The sequence below is a fragment of the Saccoglossus kowalevskii genome, chromosome 14 (genome assembly GCF_978046115.1).
Source record: "Saccoglossus kowalevskii chromosome 14, keSacKowa6.1, whole genome shotgun sequence".
Lineage (NCBI taxonomy): Eukaryota > Metazoa > Hemichordata > Enteropneusta > Harrimaniidae > Saccoglossus > Saccoglossus kowalevskii.
The window spans coordinates 32,186,245-32,210,065 of NC_140654.1; the positions used below are offsets into that span (position 1 = coordinate 32,186,245).

Genomic DNA, 23,821 nt, shown 5'->3' on the forward strand with positions numbered 1-23,821 from the left:
CTCACCTCTACTGACAACAAAGAAATCACTGACTATGCAAAATACATTTTTAACTGCTTTAACCGCAGAGATATTACACTGAAAAAACCACCAGCTGCCCCAAAATAATCACTCAATTTTACATTTCTTGTATTTTTTCTTTTACTTTTGTTCTGTTTTACTTATTGATGTAATTTTCTAATTGTTTACTCTATTTTGTTACTTTTTTAGCTAGCTGTTGTTTATTTAAACAACATTCTTTATTGTATTATTTTCAAGATCCCAATAAGGATACGAAATCAATAAAGTTATTACTTACTTACATAATATTATACATATACACATTAATTTTTTTCACGATCTGATTCTAGATGGCTGAATGGCGGCCATTTTTGTGCTGAAAAATCATCAAAATCAAGCATTTATGGATGGTACATACATAAGACATTATGGGTATCTAATACACATTTTTTTACTTTTAAATCTGATTCCAATTGACTGTCTGGTGGTCATTTTAATATAGCCGTATCTCTGACATGATTTGAACAATCATGTTATAGATATACAGATGTATTCAAAATGGACGACCAGTGGCCATTTTCTTTTAGTTCATGCTGTTCCACAGCATTATCTCCCAATAAGTACATGATTAACAATCAGGTACAAGATGACTGAATGTCAATCATTTCTGTGTTAAAAAATCACCATAATCAAGCATCAGCTTCTGGATCTATATCTTTAACATGTTTGTGTTTGAACTATATTACTATAAACAAAATTATATATCTTAAGTTTGGTAACTAATGGGGACTGTGTCATGCATGTCTTGTTTACACTGAGGTAAATCTAGTAAACAAAATGGATGTGAATTGACCAGGTTTAGTACAAAGGAATAACAAAGTTACGTAAATCCGTAGCTACCATTGGCTGGTGGTGTCATCAAAAGTCAGCTTTTTGGCAACCATCTATGTAATAAAAAAATCCTACTGAAGTTTGTGTGAACTTTGGACTTGAACATATGTCCTGTCCTCACTTGACGGTTATATCTAATTCAAAATTGTCCTTTATCATTTCTGTAACGTTTGTTGCTGACCACATGGTTTTATTTTAGCACAGTCCCTCCATTGTGGGGAGGGTTTGTGATTTTAGCACAGTCCCTCCATTGTGGGGAGGGTCTGTGATTTTAGCACAGTCCCTCCATTGTGGGGAGGGTTTGTGATTTTAGTTACGACTATGTACTTGATTTGTTGCACCAGTTTACCTCACATAATGAGACCCGTTTTACAAAAAAAATTCTGTCCAAGGAGTGTTCTGGCTATGAGGAGGAATATAATGGTTCAACAGCTGTTCTCAGGATTTCATACATAACCCACATAATTGTACATTACCAACCCATACATTGCAACTGAGTAATTAAATTATCAGAGAAAAAGTTTGTATTTTAGTATTCTCTGTTTTCAGCAATGCTTATCAACATGAAGGTTTCTAATAGTATGTAAATTAATTGTGTTCTTATTTCAAGTGTATGGTTTGTATACAATCTAATTTAAGTACTGGATCTAGTATTTATTTATTTTTTTTTGTATATTTTTGTTAGCTCTGCTGTTGACTTTGTCAAGTGGAGCTTATCATATGAGTGATTGTTCGTCGTCGTCGTCGTCCGTGTCAAATTTTTACTTTTTCAACTTCTTCTTGAAAACAACAAGCCCTATTGCTTTGATACTTGGTGTATATGTACCCTGGGCAGACCTCTCTCAGATTTGTTCATTTCGTGATGATATCTTAAATTCTCTAATTTTATGAATATTTTTGGTAAAAAGTGATATTTTTGACTTCCTGTTGAAAACCACAAGTCTGATTGCTTTGATATTATATATATATATACTAGTACCGGTAGGTAATACATGTGGACTTCTCTCAGATTTGTTTATTTCGTGATAATATCTTCAATTTTCTAATTCAAAGTGATATTTACAAATTCTTGTCGAAAACAAAAATAATCATAAATAAATAAAATTATAAAAATTTTACCACAAAATTGTTGCCTATACCTACATCATATTTTATTAGTCCCCGTTCGGACGAAGTCCGAAAACAGGGACTTATGTTTTGACCTCCATGTGTGCGTGCGTGCGTGCGTGCGTGCGTGCGTGTGTGCGTGCGTGCATCTGTGCGTGCGTCCGGACCTGTATCTTAGAAATGCTTGGACCAATCACAATCAAACTTCACACATACATCATACATGATATCATACATATGCACGTCAATTTGTTTCACGATCTGATTCAAGATGGCCGAATGGCGGCCATTTTTGTACTAAAAATCATCAAAATCAAGCATTTCCCGGCTGTTTACAGATGGATTTGTTCAAACCTTGTATATACATTGGACATCATAGGACCTTGATGAACATCATTTTGTTTTACGATCTGATTCAAGATGGCCGAATGGCGGCCATTTTTGTGCTAAAAAATCATAAAAATCAAGCATTTCTCGGCTGTTTACAGATGGATTTTGTTCAAACTTGATATATACATTAGACATTATGAGACCTTGATGCAAATAATTTTGTTTTTCAGATAACATTCAAAATGGCTGACTGGCGGCCATTTTGTTTTAATGAATGGGCTTCTAGACCCATATTTCCAACTTGTTTTGACTAATTATGTTCAAATTTTAAATATTCATTATACATCATGTCATAGATAAACAGATATATTGGTTTGACGATCCTATTGAAAATGGCCGAATGGTTGTCATTTTTGTGCTAAAAAATCATCAAATATTAAGCATTTCTGGCATTTATGGATGGATTTCGTTCAAACTTGGTACATACATTAGACATTACGGGTTCCTGATGCACGTCATTTTATTTTTCAGATCAGACTCAAAATGACTGTTCGGTGGCCATTTTGTTTTAATGAATGGGTTTCCAGACCCATATGTCTGACTTGTTTTGACTGATTATGTTCAAATTTTTAATATTCATTATACATCATGTCACAGGTATACAGATATATTGGTTTGACGATCCTTTTCAAAGTGGCCTAATGGTGGCTATTTTTGTGCTAAAAAACTTGTTTTATTTTTTAGATCGGATTCTGAATGGCTGACTCGTGTCCATTTTGTTTTAATGAATGGGCTTTTAGAGCCATATATCTGACATGCTTTGACTGACTATGTTCAAATTTCATATATTCATTATACATATATTCATAATGGCTGATTTTGTTTTAATTAATGCTGTTCCAGAGCAATATCTCTCAATACTCATTTGACGATCAGATACAAATGTCAATCATTTAAATGTTAAACAATCATCATATTCCTGACATGTTTATATTCCAGCTATATTACTATAAACAAAACTATATATCTTAAATTTGATAACCAACGAGGACTGTGCCATGCATGGCTTGTTCAGATTGGCTTTGTTTACATACCCATATATTATATTTTTTTCAGATAAAGAGTTTTCCATCAAACACATTGCAAAGGATTGGAAGACTCACTACAAGACAAGTGACACTGTGATGTCAGATTTACCGGATAGTCTGCATTTATTGACTTTGAAGACTCCAGGATGGATGTATGATTCCAATCATGAAAAACATCAACAGGAAATCAAGGACAGAGGTCAGAATTGACTAGATTTGTTTGTTTGTATATTATTATCTATTATACTTGTTAAGGTTGATAGATGGATGTCTTTCATATCAGCACGTTTATCTATAGTAAGAAGTGGAATAGAATATTTTTATTACACAGGGTTGAGTTTAGACGAGACGTCCAAATATAAATAACAACTTGTATTAATTTTACATTGTAGGTATTCAATCTGATTAAATTAAGTCTTTTTTCGACTTTTGAGTATAATGGTTTTTCATTTTTTGGTGTTTTTGACTTCTGTGTGCGAAGCACACAATGGAGTCTTTACAGTTACCCTGTCTGTATGTGTGTGTGTGTGTGTGTGTGTGTGTGTGTGTGTGTGTGTATGTGTGTGTGTGTGTGTGTGTGTCCGTCTGTTCCACTGATATCTCAAGAACCATACATCGGTTTTTGATGAAACTTGGTGCATAGATGCTCTGGGTCAATGCGCAGATTTGATTAGGTTTTGGTAGAAATTCATGCATATTAATTACCTAATTTGCATGATAATTAGCTCATTTTTAGCTGTTCCATGACTGTTCCATTGATATCTGAAGAACCACTCATTGAATTTTAGTGAAACTTGGTACATAGATGCTCTGAACTTATGCGCAGATTTGATTAGTTTTTAGTAAAAATCTGTGCATATTAATTACCTAATTTGCATGATACTTGGCTAATGTTTAGTTGTTCCATGACTGTTCCACTGATATCTAAAGAACCACTCATTGAATTTTGATGAAACTTGGTTCGTAGATGCTCTGAACTAATGCCAGCTTTTGAAAATCTGTGCATATTAATTACCTAATTTGCATAATGATTAGTAATTTTCGGCTTTTCCACTGATATCTCAACTACTAATCATCACATTTCAATTAAACTTGATACCTAGATGTCATAGGACACTGCACAGACCTAGTAGTTTTTAGGGTAATATCAGTACATATTAATTACCTAATTTGCATAATAAATTAATTTTCAGCTTTTGATATTTCAAGTAGTAAGCATTGCATTTCAATGAAACATGGTACATACTCAAGGACTATGCAGAGATCTATTGTTTTGGGATAAATATTTGTGCATATTAATCACCTAGTTTGCATAATTAGTTCATTTTCGGATTTTCACATATATCTCAAGTACTAATCATCACATTTCAATGAAACTTGGTACATAGATCCTCTAGGACTATGCAGAGATCTGATTAGTTTTGGGGTAAATAATTGTGCATATTAATTAACTTATTTGCATAATTATTTAATTTTCAGCTTTTTCACTGATATCTTGAGTACTAATCATCACCTTTAAGGTAGAGATGTAGTTTACCTGACAGGTATTTTAATTAGTTAATTAGGAAATCAAGAACTATATATTTTCGGAAAGCTTATTGTATGAATTTTAAAATTTTGTTAGTATTTTTTTTTATGAACATTGTAGTTTGAAATATGCACGAAAATGTGCTTTTTTGGTCATTAGTAATTTAAAAAAAATTAGCTTCTACACCATGCTTCTGTTTCCTGTGAAAATTGGTTTATGGGTACATCTGTTTACTATGAAGAAAGTGCCATCTTGAAAACTGTCTATCAGTTGTCAATTTTGCAGGGCAGCAGCTCAAATTTCACTACTTCAAGTTTATGCATGAATTAACACCAAGGCTAGTTGTCTGTACGATTGTTGTAACACTGTTCAACCAAAAACAATGCCCCAACGGCGGAGTTTTGAAGATAAACACATTGTCAATCATTTGCAAAAATTTAGAAACAAAAGGTCAAAGCGTCTAGGAGCTATTTATTTTTAAAGTTCTGGGATGTGCACTAAAAAGAAGCGGAGATAATTGCTAATTTGCATAACAATTCACTCAGTAAGAAGTTTGCTAATGCTCATAATTAAAATGGCTGTAACAGTTTCAAATTTAAATGTACCGGTACTATCGTTTTGTAAAAAGTTAAATATAGTGCATAATATGGAGATCCCGTCATTACTTTTTTTCACCATGTTTCTTTTTGATTATTTATGTACAGCCTTGCTAAATCTTGCTAAGCATTCAAAAGAGAGAATGTTTGCACCTGTTATCTATATTTTAAAATCGTTTTTTGAGTATGTTCCACTATTCACAATTCTACAAAATTTTAACAGTCTATAGCCAAGACTGTTTGAATAATAAAAAGCAAAAAAAAAACAAAATTTCACTCCCAAGTGCCCACAAACCTGCATCTCTACCTTGAATGAAACTTTGTACATAAATGCTCTAGGACAATGTACAAATATGATCAGTTGTGGGTTAAAATTTGTTCATATACAAAAACTGTAAATTCCCTAATTGGCATAATAATTCATAATTGTTTGGTTCTGATCATATTTCAATTAAACTTGGTACATAGATGGTCTGTTACATTGCGCAGACCTTATTAGTTTTACACTCTGTTCATTTTAATTTTCTGATTTGCATAATTAGTTTTCAGCTTTTCCATCAATATCTCTAGTACAAGTAATTTTAAATAAATTTTTACTGTGTCTCTAATACTCTCAGCACACGGGAGTTCTTTCTAAGCTTTCTTTGATTATTATTTAAACTGCGGCTTCGTTAGTTCATAGGCGAATATGACAGGCCTGGTTGGCCATGATAATAGCGGGGTGTATTTAAGGCGCTCGTCAACAAATACATGCCCGACAATACATGTGCTTGTATGCCAAGTATGCTTCTCAAATTTAATATATGATGTTCCCGACAATTAAAAAGTACTAATTTGTCTCGAAATAAATTGAAAGATCCTGCAAAAAATGTTATGGTTCCTCAATTATATCCCTGCAGTGAAATGTGTGTGCGTCTGTGTTCAACCCTTTCTGTAACGTATGTGTCATGCATATATTCGTGTATATTGGGCGTTGGGCAACTGGGTATGCCTGCATCACACAGCTGTATCATAAAGTGTTTTTTTTAATTTGTTGCTTTTTTTTTCACGTTGCATAACGTCATTATAACACATAACACATTATGGCAAACATTGTGTAGGTCATTTAAATAAACAACAATTATTTATGATATTGTACTGTTCCATGCAAGAATGGAACTAAATAAGAAACTCCATGATGCAAGTAAGATAACTGCTATCAAAAGTTTACATGGGCCTTGCGGGTGTTAAACAACACGATTCAATGAATCCTTTCAAATAGGATAATAACGTAATGCATAATGTTAGCTTACGAAATTAACACCTGTGTACCAAGTAAACAACTGGGATGATCATGCAAATTACATTTCCCATGATGCATTGGTGCAATCCCTGGGATTGTGGAGCCACGCTTTAGGGATTTTGTGAAAGTCATTGACTTGTGTCAAATGACACCAAAGAAATTTTCACTATTACCAAATATCATGATTTTTTAAGAATCCTGAAATTTGTGAAAAATTTGTTTCTCCTGAGATTGAAGTGGTTTACATTATTATTCCTGGTAATATGTTTATCCTCATTTACATTTTATTTCAGGAACAAATTTTACATTCATACCAAATTTAGAAAGAATATTATTAAGATTACATCATATGTATGCAGTAGGAGAACATCCAACTTTGTCAAACTCTGTCACTGTTAACTTAAATGTAAGTATACAAGTTTACTTCATGTGATACAAATCAATAGTCACCATAGATTAGCTCTGCTACAATTAGAATGTATCTAATTCACCCTTCGAGAAATTTTCAGGCTTTTTGGATTTTATGGCATTCATGAACAATTTTTTGAAAGTCAATGATTCTCCACTGCTACAAAATTTTGGGATTAAGCTACACCGATTTAATTTTATGGATGACATCCGCGCGCGCATTAGTTTTCGCCTGTTCTCAAAAAAAAAAAAAAAAAAATCTCCTACGACGAGTCTCCACAGATTGGTTTTCTGTCCGGAACTTGCCGACTCATATTGTCGCAAAGCGCCGACTTGTCGTAAAACTCGTTTTGGACTACCTCAAAACTTCGCTGGTTCCCGGCGTCCTTTGCGAATGGTAGGTAGGAGGCAGGTAACTAGTAATCGCCATATTGTTCCATTTGGGCCGGTTTTCCGGCCGGAAGGCACGTGACTGAGTGATGTAATTTGAAAACATTCCAAGTTCCGTTCTGCGTAAACATATAATACTACAATAAAGCCATGCTCAAACATACTGCCTGCTTAGATTTACACATTTGAGATGTTTCTGACATTCCTCGCTGTTTCTGTGAAAATTTATAACAAAAGAAACATTTTTTTATTCACCCAACTTTCGAAAGTAAAAGGAAACCTCTGAACGGCCACGAGCGTAAGTGCTGCCGTCAGGTAACCAAGGGAAATAGAACAAGCAACGAGAAAGTGACGGACCAATCAGAATGCCGGATTCATTACTAGTTACCGGCCTCTTGTGGCTTGGTACGCCATGACACTTGAGGCGGGAACCAGCCAACCTCAAAACCAAACTCCGCACAGTTAGATGCGCGTTACGTAAAGCGCAAAGACCTATGGGAAAGAGATTGCCTCAAAACATGCAAATTTTGCCATAAATGATCCAACATGGCGACCACACCACCAAAATACGTGAGCATAAAAGTTCAGAGGTGAAACGGAGGGATTGTTGTAGACTGGTATGCAATTGACATTGGCCAGGGAGACGTTTTTACAGCTATACGAGAGGTCGGTATGGGCCAGCGAGTTTCGCCCAGACAACTTTGAGAACATATTGTCCAGAGTGGCTGTCCCACGTTTCTTCTGCAATGTCGAGAGAAATGGGAGAGGAGTGGAGGTGTATGGTGGCCTAAAAGTCGGTCAGGCGACAAATCAGTTCGGTTGCTTTGTCCGCATTGAAGTCGACAAAACTGCAACGAAAGCAGCAGAAGCTCCTTGGCCGATTTTCTTCTTATTTTTTTTTCATTTTCTGATTCGGATAATTTGCTTGCACACACATTCAGTAATATTTTGATCATATGACGCATTTTCATCAAGATACATGTACATAATTTTCTGCATCCAAATTTTTGTTGACTCTCTGTTGGTGTTTTTTTCCAATATCGAGCCTCTTATAATTTGTTACATAGTTGAAGTAGTTCTTGAGCATTTGTGTCTACACTTAGTCTATCTGAAGTGTCACTTTAAAAGCTGTAGTTTGAATGTCAAAGAAGTTAATTTCCAGGTTGCTGTTGACAAACTTATTGTTCATTTTTGACTCCCATGTGCGAAGCACAAAATGGGAGTCTTTGCAGTTAGTGTGTCTGTATGTGTGTATGTGTGTATGTGTGTATGTGTGTATGTGTGTGTGTATGTGTGTCCGACTGTTCCACTGCTATCTCAAGAACCATACATCGGTTTTTGATGAAACTTGGTGCATAGATGCTCTGGGCCAATGCGCAGATTTGATTAGGTTTTGGTAAAAATCCATGCTCGTTAATTACCTAATTTGCATGATAATTAGCTAATTTTTAGCTGTTCTATGACTGTTCCTCTGATATCTAAAGAACCACTCATTGGATTTTGATGAAACTTGGTACATAGATGCTCTGAACATATGCGCAGATTTGATTAATTTTTGGTAAAAATCCGTGCATATTAATTACCTAATTTGCATGATAATTAGCTATTTTTTAGTGGTTCCATGACTGTTCCACTGATATCTAAACAACCACTCATTGGATTTTGATGAAACTTGGTACATAGATGCTCTGAACTAATGCTAGGTTTTGATTAGTTTTTGGTAATAATCCGTGGATACTAATTACCTAATTTGCATAATGATTAGTCAATTTTCGGTTTTTCCACTGATATCTCAAGTACTAATCATCACATTTCAATGAAACTTGGTACATAGATGTCATACGACACTGCACAGACCTGATAGTTTTTATGGTAATATCAGTACATATTAATTACCTAATTTGCATAATTAATTAATTTTCAGCATTTGATATAAGTAGTTAGCATTACATTTCAATGAAACTTGGTACTTACATACTCAAGGACTATGCAGAGATTGATTGTTTTCGATAAATATTTGTGCATATTAATCACCTAATTTGCATAATTAGTTAATTTTCAGCTTTTCCACGGATATCTCAAGTACTAATCATCGCATTTCAATGAAACTTGGTACATAGATCCTTTAGGACTATGCAGAGACCTGATTAGTTTTAGGGTAAATAATTGTGCATATTAATTACCTAATTTGCATAATTAATTTTCAGCTTTTCTACTGATATCTAAAGTACTAATCATCACATTTCAATGAATCTAGAATTATGCAGACCCAATTAGTTTCCGGTAAATATTTGTGCATATTAATCACCTAATTTGCATAATTAACCAACTTTCACACTGATATCTCAGGTACTATACATCACATATCAATGAATGTACATGGATGCTGTAGGACAATAGACAGACCTGAATAATTGTGGGTTAAAATCTGTACATATTAATTACCTAATTTGCATAATTAACCAATTTTAAGCTTTCACACTGATATCTAAAGTACCGTAAAAACTCCAAAATTTCGACCGGTTTTAAATAATTGGTGTTAGAAATGTGACGTGTTTTTAGAGTCAAAATTAAGGTGCATTTTCGGACGGTCGAATTTTTCAGAATAGAAATCAGCAAAAAAAAATGGGGATGATAGACAGTGTGCTTCATTAGTTTTTAAAAAATGCAATGTCCGTCAATTGACGTAAACTTCCTCAGGTTTCACGGTAAAAGCAAAGGTCGTGGCCGAGTTGTAACTCAAAATCTAAACAAAGTCATCAATCAGTGAGTATTATGACAAGCAAAACAAAACATCAAGACGCGGAGAAGAGGTCAGCACAAAACTAATAGGTCAAAAGACAAAGCTGTCTCGCACAACCTAGGAAAATTGGACAAAAGATACATGGAAGTTTAGCAAACGATCTCCCTGACCCAGTGCAATGTATCCGGTTAGAATCAAAGCTCACGTGTCCCTTATTTGAGGGACCAAATTCTGCCGTAAATTCGCCCTTGGATTAAAAAATAAAATGGGATTTAAGAAAATAAAATGGGACTTTTAAGGTGTATTTTGGCGTCATTTTTCGGACATTTCAATCAATCCTGCCGGCTAAAATAGAGTCTAAGTTTTACCGTAGTCATTGACGTCTGTCTATTCAAGAGTACACGTGTATGATTTTTAACGTGACTAGCGTGAGCGGGTAAGCTTCCTTTCGAGAATGAGCTGTTATCACTGTGAACAATGTTAAATTATTCTTCAGATGACCAGTTTATTTTTTAAAAACAACTAATTTTTTTATTTAAAAAAAATCATGCCGTTTTCGCATCAAAATCCAAGCCAAAATATCGTACTACAACATCAATCTCTTCCGCATTGCGTTCAATAACATTAACATATTTAAATAAGCTATGGTAATTTGAACACGTTGGCATCATCCAGCTTTTTGATTGGTTAATTAGCGATTTGACCTATTTGACCTAAGAGAACATGGCGGATATCCTACAGCATCAAACGTTTATGCGAGACCGGAATCATTCGCTTACGATGAAACTAAGTTGACTTTTATTTGTATTTCATAACCATTCAACAAATTTATTTTGTGTACATTATTATAATCACTACTGAGTACAGTAATAATCAACAATTCAGAAACGCAGCATGCCGAGATTTTTGTGTTCGTTTTTATTTGAAACTTCGTTTATTTAGAATATATTTTCGTTACCAATAAAATAAAAATCTTTCAGTCAATCAGAAACCCGAATTCATGCCTTTGAGGAAGGTCCCGTTTGAACGCTCACATCGTTTTTTTTTTCGTTTGGGGGAAAACTAAAACTGGTCGCAATTTTCGAATAAGAATGAGTCGGCAATTTTTAGTGGAGTCGAAAATTTGGAGGTAAATAAAACACCAAAACCCGGCAAATAAATAGGCGATCGAATTTTTAGAGGGGTCGAAATTTTGGAGTTTTCACGGTACTAATTATTCCATTTCAATGAAACTTAGTACAAAGATGCTCTAGGACAATGTACAAACCTAATTAGTTTGGGGTAAAAATCTGTTCATATTAATTCCCTAATAAGCATAATAATTCATAATTTTTTGGTTCTAATCACATTTCAATTAAACTTGGAGACATAGATTTTCTGTTACATTGCGCAGACCTCATTAGTTTTACACTCAAATCTGGTCATATTAATTTTCTGATTTGCATAATTAGTTTTCAGCTAAGTAATTTCGAATTATATTTAATGTGTTTCCAATACTCTCAGCACATGGGAGTTCTTTCTAAGCTTTCTTTGATTAATTATTTTTTTTTCAATACAACACAGTAAGTTTTTCTTTATTATTGAGTTGATGTATATGCCTTTGGCAAAGCTAACATCTGCCTTACCCTATTGCCTTTTCAAAATCAAAGGTGATGATACATGTGACAGTAATACAGTACGAAATGTGTACATCAGCATGTGCCTCCTACAAATTAAGACTTGTTGTTTTTTTGATACACTGTGGTTAAATTCGTAATAATAGCTCCGTAGTCCTGTGGTTTCAGCAGCGTTTTTTTTTTTTGGCCGAATTTTTTTTTTTTCGCCCTCTCGCATTAGTTTTGGGGTCTTCAGAGGATGTCATCCATAAAATTAAATCAGTGTGGCCTTATTACGGACTTGCGAAATTTTGTGTAAAGTTAAAATGGTTGACAGTGTGTCAATTTTATATGAGGTGGTAGTAAAATATAATTACAGTAAAAAGTCGTTTGTGTTGTTGATTGAACTCAATTATAGTTGCCAAGTATTATCTGTTATTAAATCTGTTAAACCTACACCATGGCAACCAAATTCTATAGCAGTACATTACATCTGTGTCACCATGGATACCATGAAGGCGCGACAATATCATATAAATCATTATTGGATAATTATCGACTAATAAAATCTAATGAAATGCTGGCAGAGATGTCTAACTTAGACATTTTTAGACATTATTAGACATTGTTAGACGATATTATCGATAATACCGGAGAAAAACAAACTGGTCCAATAGTTGCCCAGACAGACCTGTCTAACTTAGACGTTGTTAGACATTATTAGACATTGTTAGGTGATATTATCGATAATATCGGAGAAAAACGAACTGTCCCAATAGTTGCCCAGACAGACCTGTCTAACTTAGACATTTTTAGACATTATTAGACATTGTTAGGTGATATTATCGATAATATCGGAGAAAAACGAACTGTCCCAATGGATGCCCAGACAAACCTATCTAACTTAGACATTTTTAGACGATAATATCGGATAACGTTAAAAAGTGCAATGTCACGCTTTCCTCATGAATACATTGTTTTCAATGTCAAAATCATACATCATGTAATTGTTTTGCAAACATATACTTATTGTACACTGCTTCTTTAAAATATTGTTTATTTTGACAATAGACACACCTTCACATGCAACAATACATGTTTATTATAATTTGACATATTATTTACCATATCTGTTTATTTGGTGTTATTTACCCGCTTTACTTTCTATGCCAGCAGCAACAATTATTTCTCAATACTTATTCACTGCTGCACCATTACTTTCACCATCCTAGTCAGTACTTATTCACTGCTGCACCATTACTTTCACCATCCTAGTCAGTACTTATTCACTGCTGCACCATTACTTTCACCATCCTAGTCAGTACTTATTCACTGCTGCACCATTACTTTCACCATCCTAGTCAGTACTTATTCACTGCTGCACCATTACTTTCATCGTCCTAGTCAGTACTTATTCACTGCTGCACCATTACTTTCACCGTCCTAGTCAGTACTTATTCACTGCTGCACCATTACTTTCACCATCCTAGTCAGTACTTATTCACTGCTGCACCATTACTTTCACCGTCCTAGTCAGTACTTATTCACTGCTGCACCATTACTTTCACCGTCCTAGTCAGTACTTATTCACTGCTGCACCATTACTTTCACCATCCTAGTCAGTACTTATTCACTGCTGCACCATTACTTTCACCGTCCTAGTCAGTACTTATTCACTACTGCACCATTACTTTCACCGTCCTAGTCAGTACTTATTCACTGCTGCACCATTACTTTCACCATCCTAGTCAGTACTTATTCACTGCTGCACCATTACTTTCACCGTCCTAGTCAGTACTTATTCACTACTGCACCATTACTTTCACCATCCTAGTCAGTACTTATTCACTGCTGCACCATTACTTTCACCATCCTAGTCAGTACTTATTCACTGCTGCACCATTACTTTCACCGTCCTAGTCAGTACTTATTCACTGCTGCACCATTACTTTCACCATCCTAGTCAGTACTTATTCACTGCTGCACCATTACTTTCACCATCCTAGTCAGTACTTATTCACTGCTGCACCATTACTTTCACCGTCCTAGTCAGTACTTATTCACTGCTGCACCATTACTTTCACCATCCTAGTCAGTACTTATTCACTGCTGCACCATTACTTTCACCATCCTAGTCAGTACTTATTCACTGCTGCACCATTACTTTCACCGTCCTAGTCAGTACTTATTCACTGCTGCCCAATTACTTTCACCATCCTAGTCAGTACTTATTCACTGCTGCACCATTACTTTCACCATCCTAGTCAGTACTTATTCACTGCTGCACCATTACTTTCACCATCCTAGTCAGTACTTATTCACTGCTGCACCATTACTTTCACCATCCTAGTCAGTACTTATTCACTGCTGCACCATTACTTTCACCGTCCTAGTCAGTACTTATTCACTGCTGCACCATTACTTTCACCGTCCTAGTCAGTACTTATTCACTGCTGCACCATTACTTTCACCGTCCTAGTCAGTACTTATTCACTGCTGCACCATTACTTTCACCATCCTAGTCAGTACTTATTCACTGCTGCACCATTACTTTCACCATCCTAGTCAGTACTTATTCACTGCTGCACCATTACTTTCACCATCCTAGTCAGTACTTATTCACTGCTGCACCATTACTTTCACCATCCTAGTCAGTACTTATTCACTGCTGCACCATTACTTTCACCGTCCTAGTCAGTACTTATTCACTGCTGCACCATTACTTTCACCATCCTAGTCAGTACTTATTCACTGCTGCACCATTACTTTCACCGTCCTAGTCAGTACTTATTCACTGCTGCACCATTACTTTCACCATCCTAGTCAGTACTTATTCACTGCTGCACCATTACTTTCACCATCCTAGTCAGTACTTATTCACTGCTGCACCATTACTTTCACCGTCCTAGTCAGTACTTATTCACTGCTGCACCATTACTTTCACCGTCCTAGTACAGTCAGTTCTGAAGGCCACAATATCTGGGTATGCTGTGTGACGCGAATCGCGTTGACGGGTTTCACACACTCTGCATGTAATAAGCTTGGTTATTAAGCATCCTCCTTGGGGTTGATCAATGGCCGAGGGAAAGAAGTAAAGTGACATGAAGCTAGGCGATTAGGTGCCGTACGCAAGCATTGGTTTGAGTCACACACACAGTTACATGTTTATTATAATTTAACATAATACTTTACTTTCTATGTCAGCAGCTACTATGAGTATTCGTTATATACATAATAGTTTGTACTACTAATAGAATAAATATGGTATTAACTTTATTTAATTCATTTGATTTGCACAAACATTTATTTAAAAAAAAGTTATTTGATCTCTATGTTATTATACTGAACATGGAAGGTACTAACAGAAGGAGCCATGATGCCTCTCAAGTGGCCACTTGGGCCTCTTAACTAGATTACTTTCTTTTGTTTCAACTAAAATTAATCCTGATCTAGACATTGATATTTTGCGATTGCTTACACAAGTAACGAGTTAGCGGAATATGATATAACCTCGCCGATGTTTTAATGGGACCATAAAATATATGCGCATTGTGAAACTACGACCATCACACATGCGCACTGGGTTTGTTTAGGTGTGAAAGGTCAAAATACGCGTCTCAGAACCGGGAATTCAACAGACTTTACAGATTTCGCATGTTTTAATTATTAGCAACTGTAATAAGAACAAGATTTCGAGCGTCTACAACAAAAATTCCTAAGGACTCCTACAAAATATTATCACAGAGAAAATGTCTAGGCATGCCCTTCTTTTGATACTATCTTTTCTGGTGGCATTCAGTCTTGTACATGCACAGTCGTCTATCACTTCCAAATATTACCAAATGCCATTGTAAGAAAGTGCTGAGATCTAACGAGAACCAATATTTGTGAACAAACATTGACAAACGATCATAAGGTAAGGCTAAAACAACAGCATTGTGGCACCTTCTGTTACTACCTTCCATGCACTGAACAATTAATCATTACAAATCATTACAAATGACAAAGACAGTATGGTGATTGTAATGACCAATGAGAACAACAAAGATAATTATTTAATGTAATGTGAATATCATGTACATTTTTGAAAATATGTCAGTAAGTTTTATTGTTTTTACTGCGAGATGTATAGAAATGATAAATTCTGTGTTCTTTATTTTCAGGATATATTTTCCCCTATGGGTAATATTATAAGTTTGCAAGAAAGAAGTTTGACTGGAATATGGGCGCAAGAAGATGTACAGAGATGGACATGGGCAACTCATCAAGGTCAGCTCACAAGTCTTCTTTCAGTGGACATTTACTGCATTACTCATTCTCCAAACTTTGACTTTTTCTCTGCCTTTGGTTATGTGGTTGAGGGTTCAAAATCAGTTTCTGCCACAGACAATATTTTACACCTCAATCTGAGAGATTAAATGTTTTTTTTCAAATACACTATATAACTCATAGTTTTGTTTATTTATTTATATATTTTATATAAAAACTTTTCATCAAATCAAAACTTGGTAAATTTTTAAATAATGATGGAAACATTGTCAAACGCAAAAGAGTAGGCCTGCATGCTCTTAGACATAATAGTGTGAAAATCGTCTGAATGTAAAATGTACAATCCCAATAGATGGCAGAATATAGAAACGTTTTTACTTTGCCCGTATCATCAAAGATGGAAGGGAAAGGTATATTAAGGGAAAAATTTTGTTCGGTGTTGTCGTTGTTGTCATTGTCGTCGTCGGCGTCGTCGTCGTTAATAATTGTTATTGTGTGCATAATAACTTTACTAATTCTATTCCAAACTTCATCAAACTTGGTCACCTTATTCATGACTGTTTCTACTTGACTGATCACTGGTGATACACATCAAAGGTCACTTATCTCAGTGGAAATATGCATTGTTGTATGTGTAATAATATCCTTGGTAATGTATTCCCCAAATCCCATGGGAATACTATACTGGGTTTCAAAACCAACTCATGGAGAGATTTTTTGCACAGTCTGATACACATTTGCAAACCTACCAATAAAATCTTTACAGAAAACAAGATGTCAGAAAATCAATATAAGCACTCCTATGAACGGGGTGCCAAACTTTGATCAAGATCTGAAGATAATAGAAAATCTGTTTAGTTCAACTTTATCAAATCAAAAACAATACATAAAAATACATAAAAAGCAAAACGTTGTACTAAAATATATGTATTCTGTATTCGACAAATAGTTCATTCGACAAATGAAAACTCACAGGAATATGTTTCAGCTATTAGAACAGAATGATAGAGTTTTTATAATACTAGTTTAAAAACGCACTTCAAAAACAAAGATTGCAGTGTTTGAAGATGTAGATTCTCAGGAGGCAACAGTACTGTTGACTTCTCCCTCCATTGGACACCAACTATTTAAGTTGATTTGCATACAAAGCAGAGCTTGCAACATGATAGCTATATTCATAGAGGTTTTTTTTTTTTACTTTTCATATAATACAGTAGTCACACAATGAGGCAGTTCATATTTGTCTCAGTGAATCATTAATTTTTGACAGACACCTGTACAAAATACTCTGACAAAAGCCAGCTAAGATTTTCTGTTATCTTGCATGTTTTATGAATCTATTCACGTCTAAATGCAGCACTTTTTTTCTGCGATGAGGCATTTGCTTTTATACTAAAATATCTGAATTACTTTTAATAAAGCTGGAAATTATGTCCCTTAAAATAATTTAACAAATAAGGCACCAATGTTTTTGTAAGATATTTACATCTTTTAAGGACATTCGGTAGACTGATTCCCCACTGTTGGTTCAACCCCAAAACTTGTTTGTATGCAAAATTAATTATGACAATGCATATATATATTGAAACAAGCTATGATAAATGAATTATATTATATAACAAAGGGCAAGGTCACCAGAGTTCAACTATGTTTTGGTCAAGTCATGTCATCTTTTCGTCTTTCTACTGTTTTTGAGTAACTATATAGATGTTCAAATGTTAAGATTACAAAAATATTTAAATTGCTTTTCAGTAGAGACTGATTCAGCACATTCAGTCAATATATAGAGAATGTTCACTACCATGTCAAATGTATCTCTTCATTTCTTAGAAAGTCATATTCACATTGCACCGCACTATAAATAACCCAGAGTTCTCTATGATTTTTACAATTGGAAATTGTTTTCTCTCAACATTTTTTTATTATCATTATGGATGCTATTAAATTCCTTCTGTATTTCTTTTTCAAAAGTATGTTTTATAATGTGTGATCAGAATGTCAAATTTACCTAAAAATCTGGTGCGTTTTGTTCTTTTCCCTTGCAGATGATGGTGTGCACACAAGTGAGAGCAACTCTAAAGACAAGTACAGTGTCACATTAAACCCTAAAGATATCAAAACATACTTCATGGAGATTCAGAAACCTGGACTTGACAATAAAACAACTTAAGATAACTGCATCATCACCTATTCACAGCAATCTGCATATTCAATATGCACTTCAACTATGAGCAATAATTTATGTATATTTTTATTACTATGTGCAATGATTGAGAATTGATGAAAAATATTTGATTACTGGTATATTGATTATACTCATTGAATTTATTCATATATGCAGTTTGTGCGAGTATTTCTGTGTTCATTAAATTTATATTTCAACTTGCCATATTACTTCTTTTTATTTCACCATGATTATTATAGAAAAAGTGTGAATGGGTAACAAAGGTTTGAATGAGAGTGTGTGCACAACCCCTCTATATCCACCTGTTATTGAATTGAATATTCCAATTATAGGGTCCATAGACTGGCAAAGTAGGGACTTCTCTTTTGTTTTACGTCACAAACACTAACCTGACCGCTAACTCTTTTGTTTTACGTCACAAACACTAACCTGACCGCTAACTCTTTTGTTTTACATCACAAACACTAACCTGACCGCTAACTCTTTTGTTTTACATCACAAACACTAACCTGACCGCTAACTCTTTTGTTTTACGTCACAAACACTAACCTGACCGCTAACTCTTTTGTTTTACGTCACTAACCTGACCGCTAACTCTTTTGTTTTACGTCACAAACACTAACCTGACCGCTAACTCTTTTGTTTTACGTCACAAACACTAACCTGACCGCTAACTCTTTTGTTTTACGTCACAAACACTAACCTGACCGCTAACTCTTTTGTTTTACGTCACAAACACTAACCTGACCGCTAACTCTTTTGTTTTACGTCACAAACACTAACCTGACCGCTAACTCTTTTGTTTTACGTCACAAACACTAACCTGACCGCTAACTCTTTTGTTTTACGTCACAAACACTAACCTGACCGCTAACTCTTTTGTTTTACATCACAAACACTAACCTGACCGCTAACTCTTTTGTTTTACGTCACTAACCTGACCGCTAACTCTTTTGTTTTACGTCACAAACACTAACCTGACCGCTAACTCTTTTGTTTTACGTCACTAACCTGACCGCTAACTCTTTTGTTTTACGTCACAAACACTAACCTGACCGCTAACTCTTTTGTTTTACATCACAAACACTAACCTGACCGCTAACTCTTTTGTTTTACGTCACAAACACTAACCTGACCGCTAACTCTTTTGTTTTACGTCACTAACCTGACCGCTAACTCTTTTGTTTTACGTCACAAACACTAACCTGACCGCTAACTCTTTTGTTTTACGTCACTAACCTGACCGCTAACTTTTTTGTTTTACGTCACAAACACTAACCTGACTGCTAACTCTTTTGTTTTACGTCACTAACCTGACCGCTAACTCTTTTGTTTTACGTCACAAACACTAACCTGACCGCTAACTCTTTTGTTTTACATTACAAACACTAACCTGACCGCTAACTCTTTTGTTTTACATCACAAACACTAACCTGACCGCTAACTCTTTTGTTTTACGTCACAAACACTAACCTGACCGCTAACTCTTTTGTTTTACGTCACAAACACTAACCTGACCGCTCTTTTGTTTTACGTCACAAACACTAACCTGACCGCTAACTCTTTTGTTTTACGTCACAAACACTAACCTGACCGTTAACTCTTTTGTTTTACGTCACAAACACTAACCTGACCGCTAACTCTTTTGTTTTACGTCACAAACACTAACCTGACCGCTAACTCTTTTGTTTTACGTCACAAACACTAACCTGACCGCTAACTCTTTTGTTTTACATCACAAACACTAACCTGACCGCTAACTCTTTTGTTTTACATCACAAACACTAACCTGACCGCTAACTCTTTTGTTTTACGTCACAAACACTAACCTGACCGCTAACTCTTTTGTTTTACGTCACTAACCTGACCGCTAACTCTTTTGTTTTACGTCACAAACACTAACCTGACCGCTAACTCTTTTGTTTTACGTCACTAACCTGACCGCTAACTTTTTTGTTTTACGTCACAAACACTAACCTGACTGCTAACTCTTTTGTTTTACGTCACTAACCTGACCGCTAACTCTTTTGTTTTACGTCACAAACACTAACCTGACCGCTAACTCTTTTGTTTTACATTACAAACACTAACCTGACCGCTAACTCTTTTGTTTTACATCACAAACACTAACCTGACCGCTAACTCTTTTGTTTTACGTCACAAACACTAACCTGACCGCTAACTCTTTTGTTTTACGTCACAAACACTAACCTGACCGCTCTTTTGTTTTACGTCACAAACACTAACCTGACCGCTAACTCTTTTGTTTTACGTCACAAACACTAACCTGACCGTTAACTCTTTTGTTTTACGTCACAAACACTAACCTGACCGCTAACTCTTTTGTTTTACGTCACAAACACTAACCTGACCGCTAACTCTTTTGTTTTACGTCACAAACACTAACCTGACCGCTAACTCTTTTGTTTTACGTCACTAACCTGACCGCTAACTCTTTTGTTTTACGTCACTAACCTGACCGCTAACTCTTTTGTTTTACGTCACAAACACTAACCTGACCGCTAACTCTTTTGTTTTACGTCACTAACCTGACCGCTAACTCTTTTGTTTTACATCACAAACACTAACCTGACCGCTAACTCTTTTGTTTTACGTCACAAACACTAACCTGACCGCTAACTCTTTTGTTTTACGTCACAAACACTAACCTGACCGCTAACTCTTTTGTTTTACGTCACAAACACTAACCTGACCGCTAACTCTTTTGTTTTACATCACAAACACTAACCTGACCGCTAACTCTTTTGTTTTACATCACAAACACTAACCTGACCGCTAACTCTTTTGTTTTACATCACAAACACTAACCTGACCGCTAACTCTTTTGTTTTACGTCACAAACACTAACCTGACCGCTAACTCTTTTGTTTTACGTCACTAACCTGACCGCTAACTCTATTGTTTTACGTCACAAACACTAACCTGACCGCTAACTCTTTTGTTTTACATTACAAACACTAACCTGACCGCTAACTCTTTTGTTTTACATCACAAACACTAACCTGACCGCTAACTCTTTTGTTTTACGTCACAAACACTAACCTGACCGCTAACTCTTTTGTTTTACGTCACAAACACTAACCTGACCGCTCTTTTGTTTTACGTCACAAACAGTAACCTGACCGCTAACTCTTTTGTTTTACGTCACAAACACTAACCTGACCGCTAACTCTTTTGTTTTACGTCGCAAACACTAACCTGACCGCTAACTCTTTTGTTTTACGTCACAAACACTAACCTGACCGCTAACTCTTTTGTTTTTCGTCACAAACACTAACCTGACCGCTAACTCTTTTGTTTTACGTCACTAACCTGACCGCTAACTCTTTTGTTTTACGTCACTAACCTGACCGCTAACTCTTTTGTTTTACGTCACTAACCTGACCGCTAACTCTTTTGTTTTACATCACAAACACTAACCTGACCGCTAACTCTTTTGTTTTACGACACAAACACTAACCTGACCGCTAACTCTTTTGTTTTACGTCACAAACACTAACCTGACCGCTAACTCTTTTGTCTTACGTCACTAACCTGACCGCTAACTCTTTTGTTTTACGTCACAAACACTAACCTGACCGCTAACTCTTTTATTTTACGTCACAAACACTAACCTGACCGCTAACTCTTTTGTTTTACGTCACAAACACTAACCTGACCGCTAACTCTTTTGTTTTACGTCACAAACACTAACCTGACCGCTAACTCTTTTGTTTTACGTCACAAACACTAACCTGACCGCTAACTCTTTTGTTTTACGTCACAAACACTAACCTGACCGCTAACTCTTTTGTTTTACGTCACAAACACTAACCTGACCGCTAACTCTTTTGTTTTACGTCACAAACACTAACCTGACCGCTAACTCTTTTGTTTTACGTCACAAACACTAACCTGACCGCTAACTCTTTTGTTTTACGTCACAAACACTAACCTGACCGCTAACTCTTTTGTTTTACGTCACAAACACTAACCTGACCGCTAACTCTTTTGTTTTACGTCACAAACACTAACCTGACCGCTAACTCTTTTGTTTTACGTCACAAACACTAACCTGACCGCTAACTCTTTTGTTTTACATCACAAACACTAACCTGACCGCTAACTCTTTTGTTTTACGTCACTAACCTGACCGCTAACTCTTTTGTTTTACGTCACAAACACTAACCTGACCGCTAACTCTTTTGTTTTACGTCACTAACCTGACCGCTAACTCTTTTGTTTTACGTCACAAACACTAACCTGACCGCTAACTCTTTTGTTTTACATCACAAACACTAACCTGACCGCTAACTCTTTTGTTTTACGTCACAAACACTAACCTGACCGCTAACTCTTTTGTTTTACGTCACAAACACTAACCTGACCGCTAACTCTTTTGTTTTACGTCACAAACACTAACCTGTCGACCGCTAACTCTTTTGTTTTATGTCACAAACACTAACCTGACCGCTAACTCTTTTGTTTTACGTCACAAACACTAACCTGACCGCTAACTCTTTTGTTTTACGTCACAAACACTAACCTGACCGCTAACTCTTTTGTTTTACATCACAAACACTAACCTGACCGCTAACTCTTTTGTTTTACATCACAAACACTAACCTGACCGCTAACTCTTTTGTTTTACGTCACAAACACTAACCTGACCGCTAACTCTTTTGTTTTACGTCACAAACACTAACCTGACCGCTAACTCTTTTGTTTTACGTCACAAACACTAACCTGTCGACCGCTAACTCTTTTGTTTTATGTCACAAACACTAACCTGACCGCTAACTCTTTTGTTTTACGTCACAAACACTAACCTGACCGCTAACACTTTTGTTTTACGTCACAAACACTAACCTGACCGCTAACTCTTTTGTTTTACGTCACAAACACTAACCTGACCGCTAACTCTTTTGTTTTACATCACAAACACTAACCTGACCGCTAACTCTTTTGTTTTACATCACAAACACTAACCTGACCGCTAACTCTTTTGTTTTACGTCACAAACACTAACCTGACCGCTAACTCTTTTGTTTTACATCACAAACACTAACCTGACCGCTAACTCTTTTGTTTTACATCACAAACACTAACCTGACCGCTAACTCTTTTGTTTTACGTCACAAACACTAACCTGACCGCTAACTCTTTTGTTTTACATCACAAACACTAACCTGACCGCTAACTCTTTTGTTTTACATCACAAACACTAACCTGACCGCTAACTCTTTTGTTTTACGTCACAAACACTAACCTGACCGCTAACTCTTTTGTTTTACGTCACAAACACTAACCTGACCGCTAACTCTTTTATTTTACGTCACTAACCTGACCGCTAACTCTTTTGTTTTACGTCACAAACACTAACCTGACCGCTAACTCTTTTGTTTTACG

General features: G+C 35.6%; 1 protein-coding gene across 1 annotated transcript in view; it reads left to right on the plus strand.

Annotated features, from left to right (window-relative positions):
* Nucleotides 1-18,614, plus strand: part of LOC100368169 (epididymis-specific alpha-mannosidase-like) — a 103,550-nt gene extending 84,936 nt beyond the window's left edge. Inside the window, exons 17-20 of the mRNA XM_085508137.1 lie at nt 3,445-3,615; nt 7,116-7,228; nt 16,122-16,227; nt 18,273-18,614. Of these exons, the coding sequence (XP_085364263.1) occupies nt 3,445-3,615; nt 7,116-7,228; nt 16,122-16,227; nt 18,273-18,397 (515 nt within the window). The 3' untranslated portion in view covers nt 18,398-18,614. The remainder of the gene's footprint in view (nt 1-3,444; nt 3,616-7,115; nt 7,229-16,121; nt 16,228-18,272) is intronic.
* Nucleotides 18,615-23,821: the final 5,207 nt, after the last annotated feature.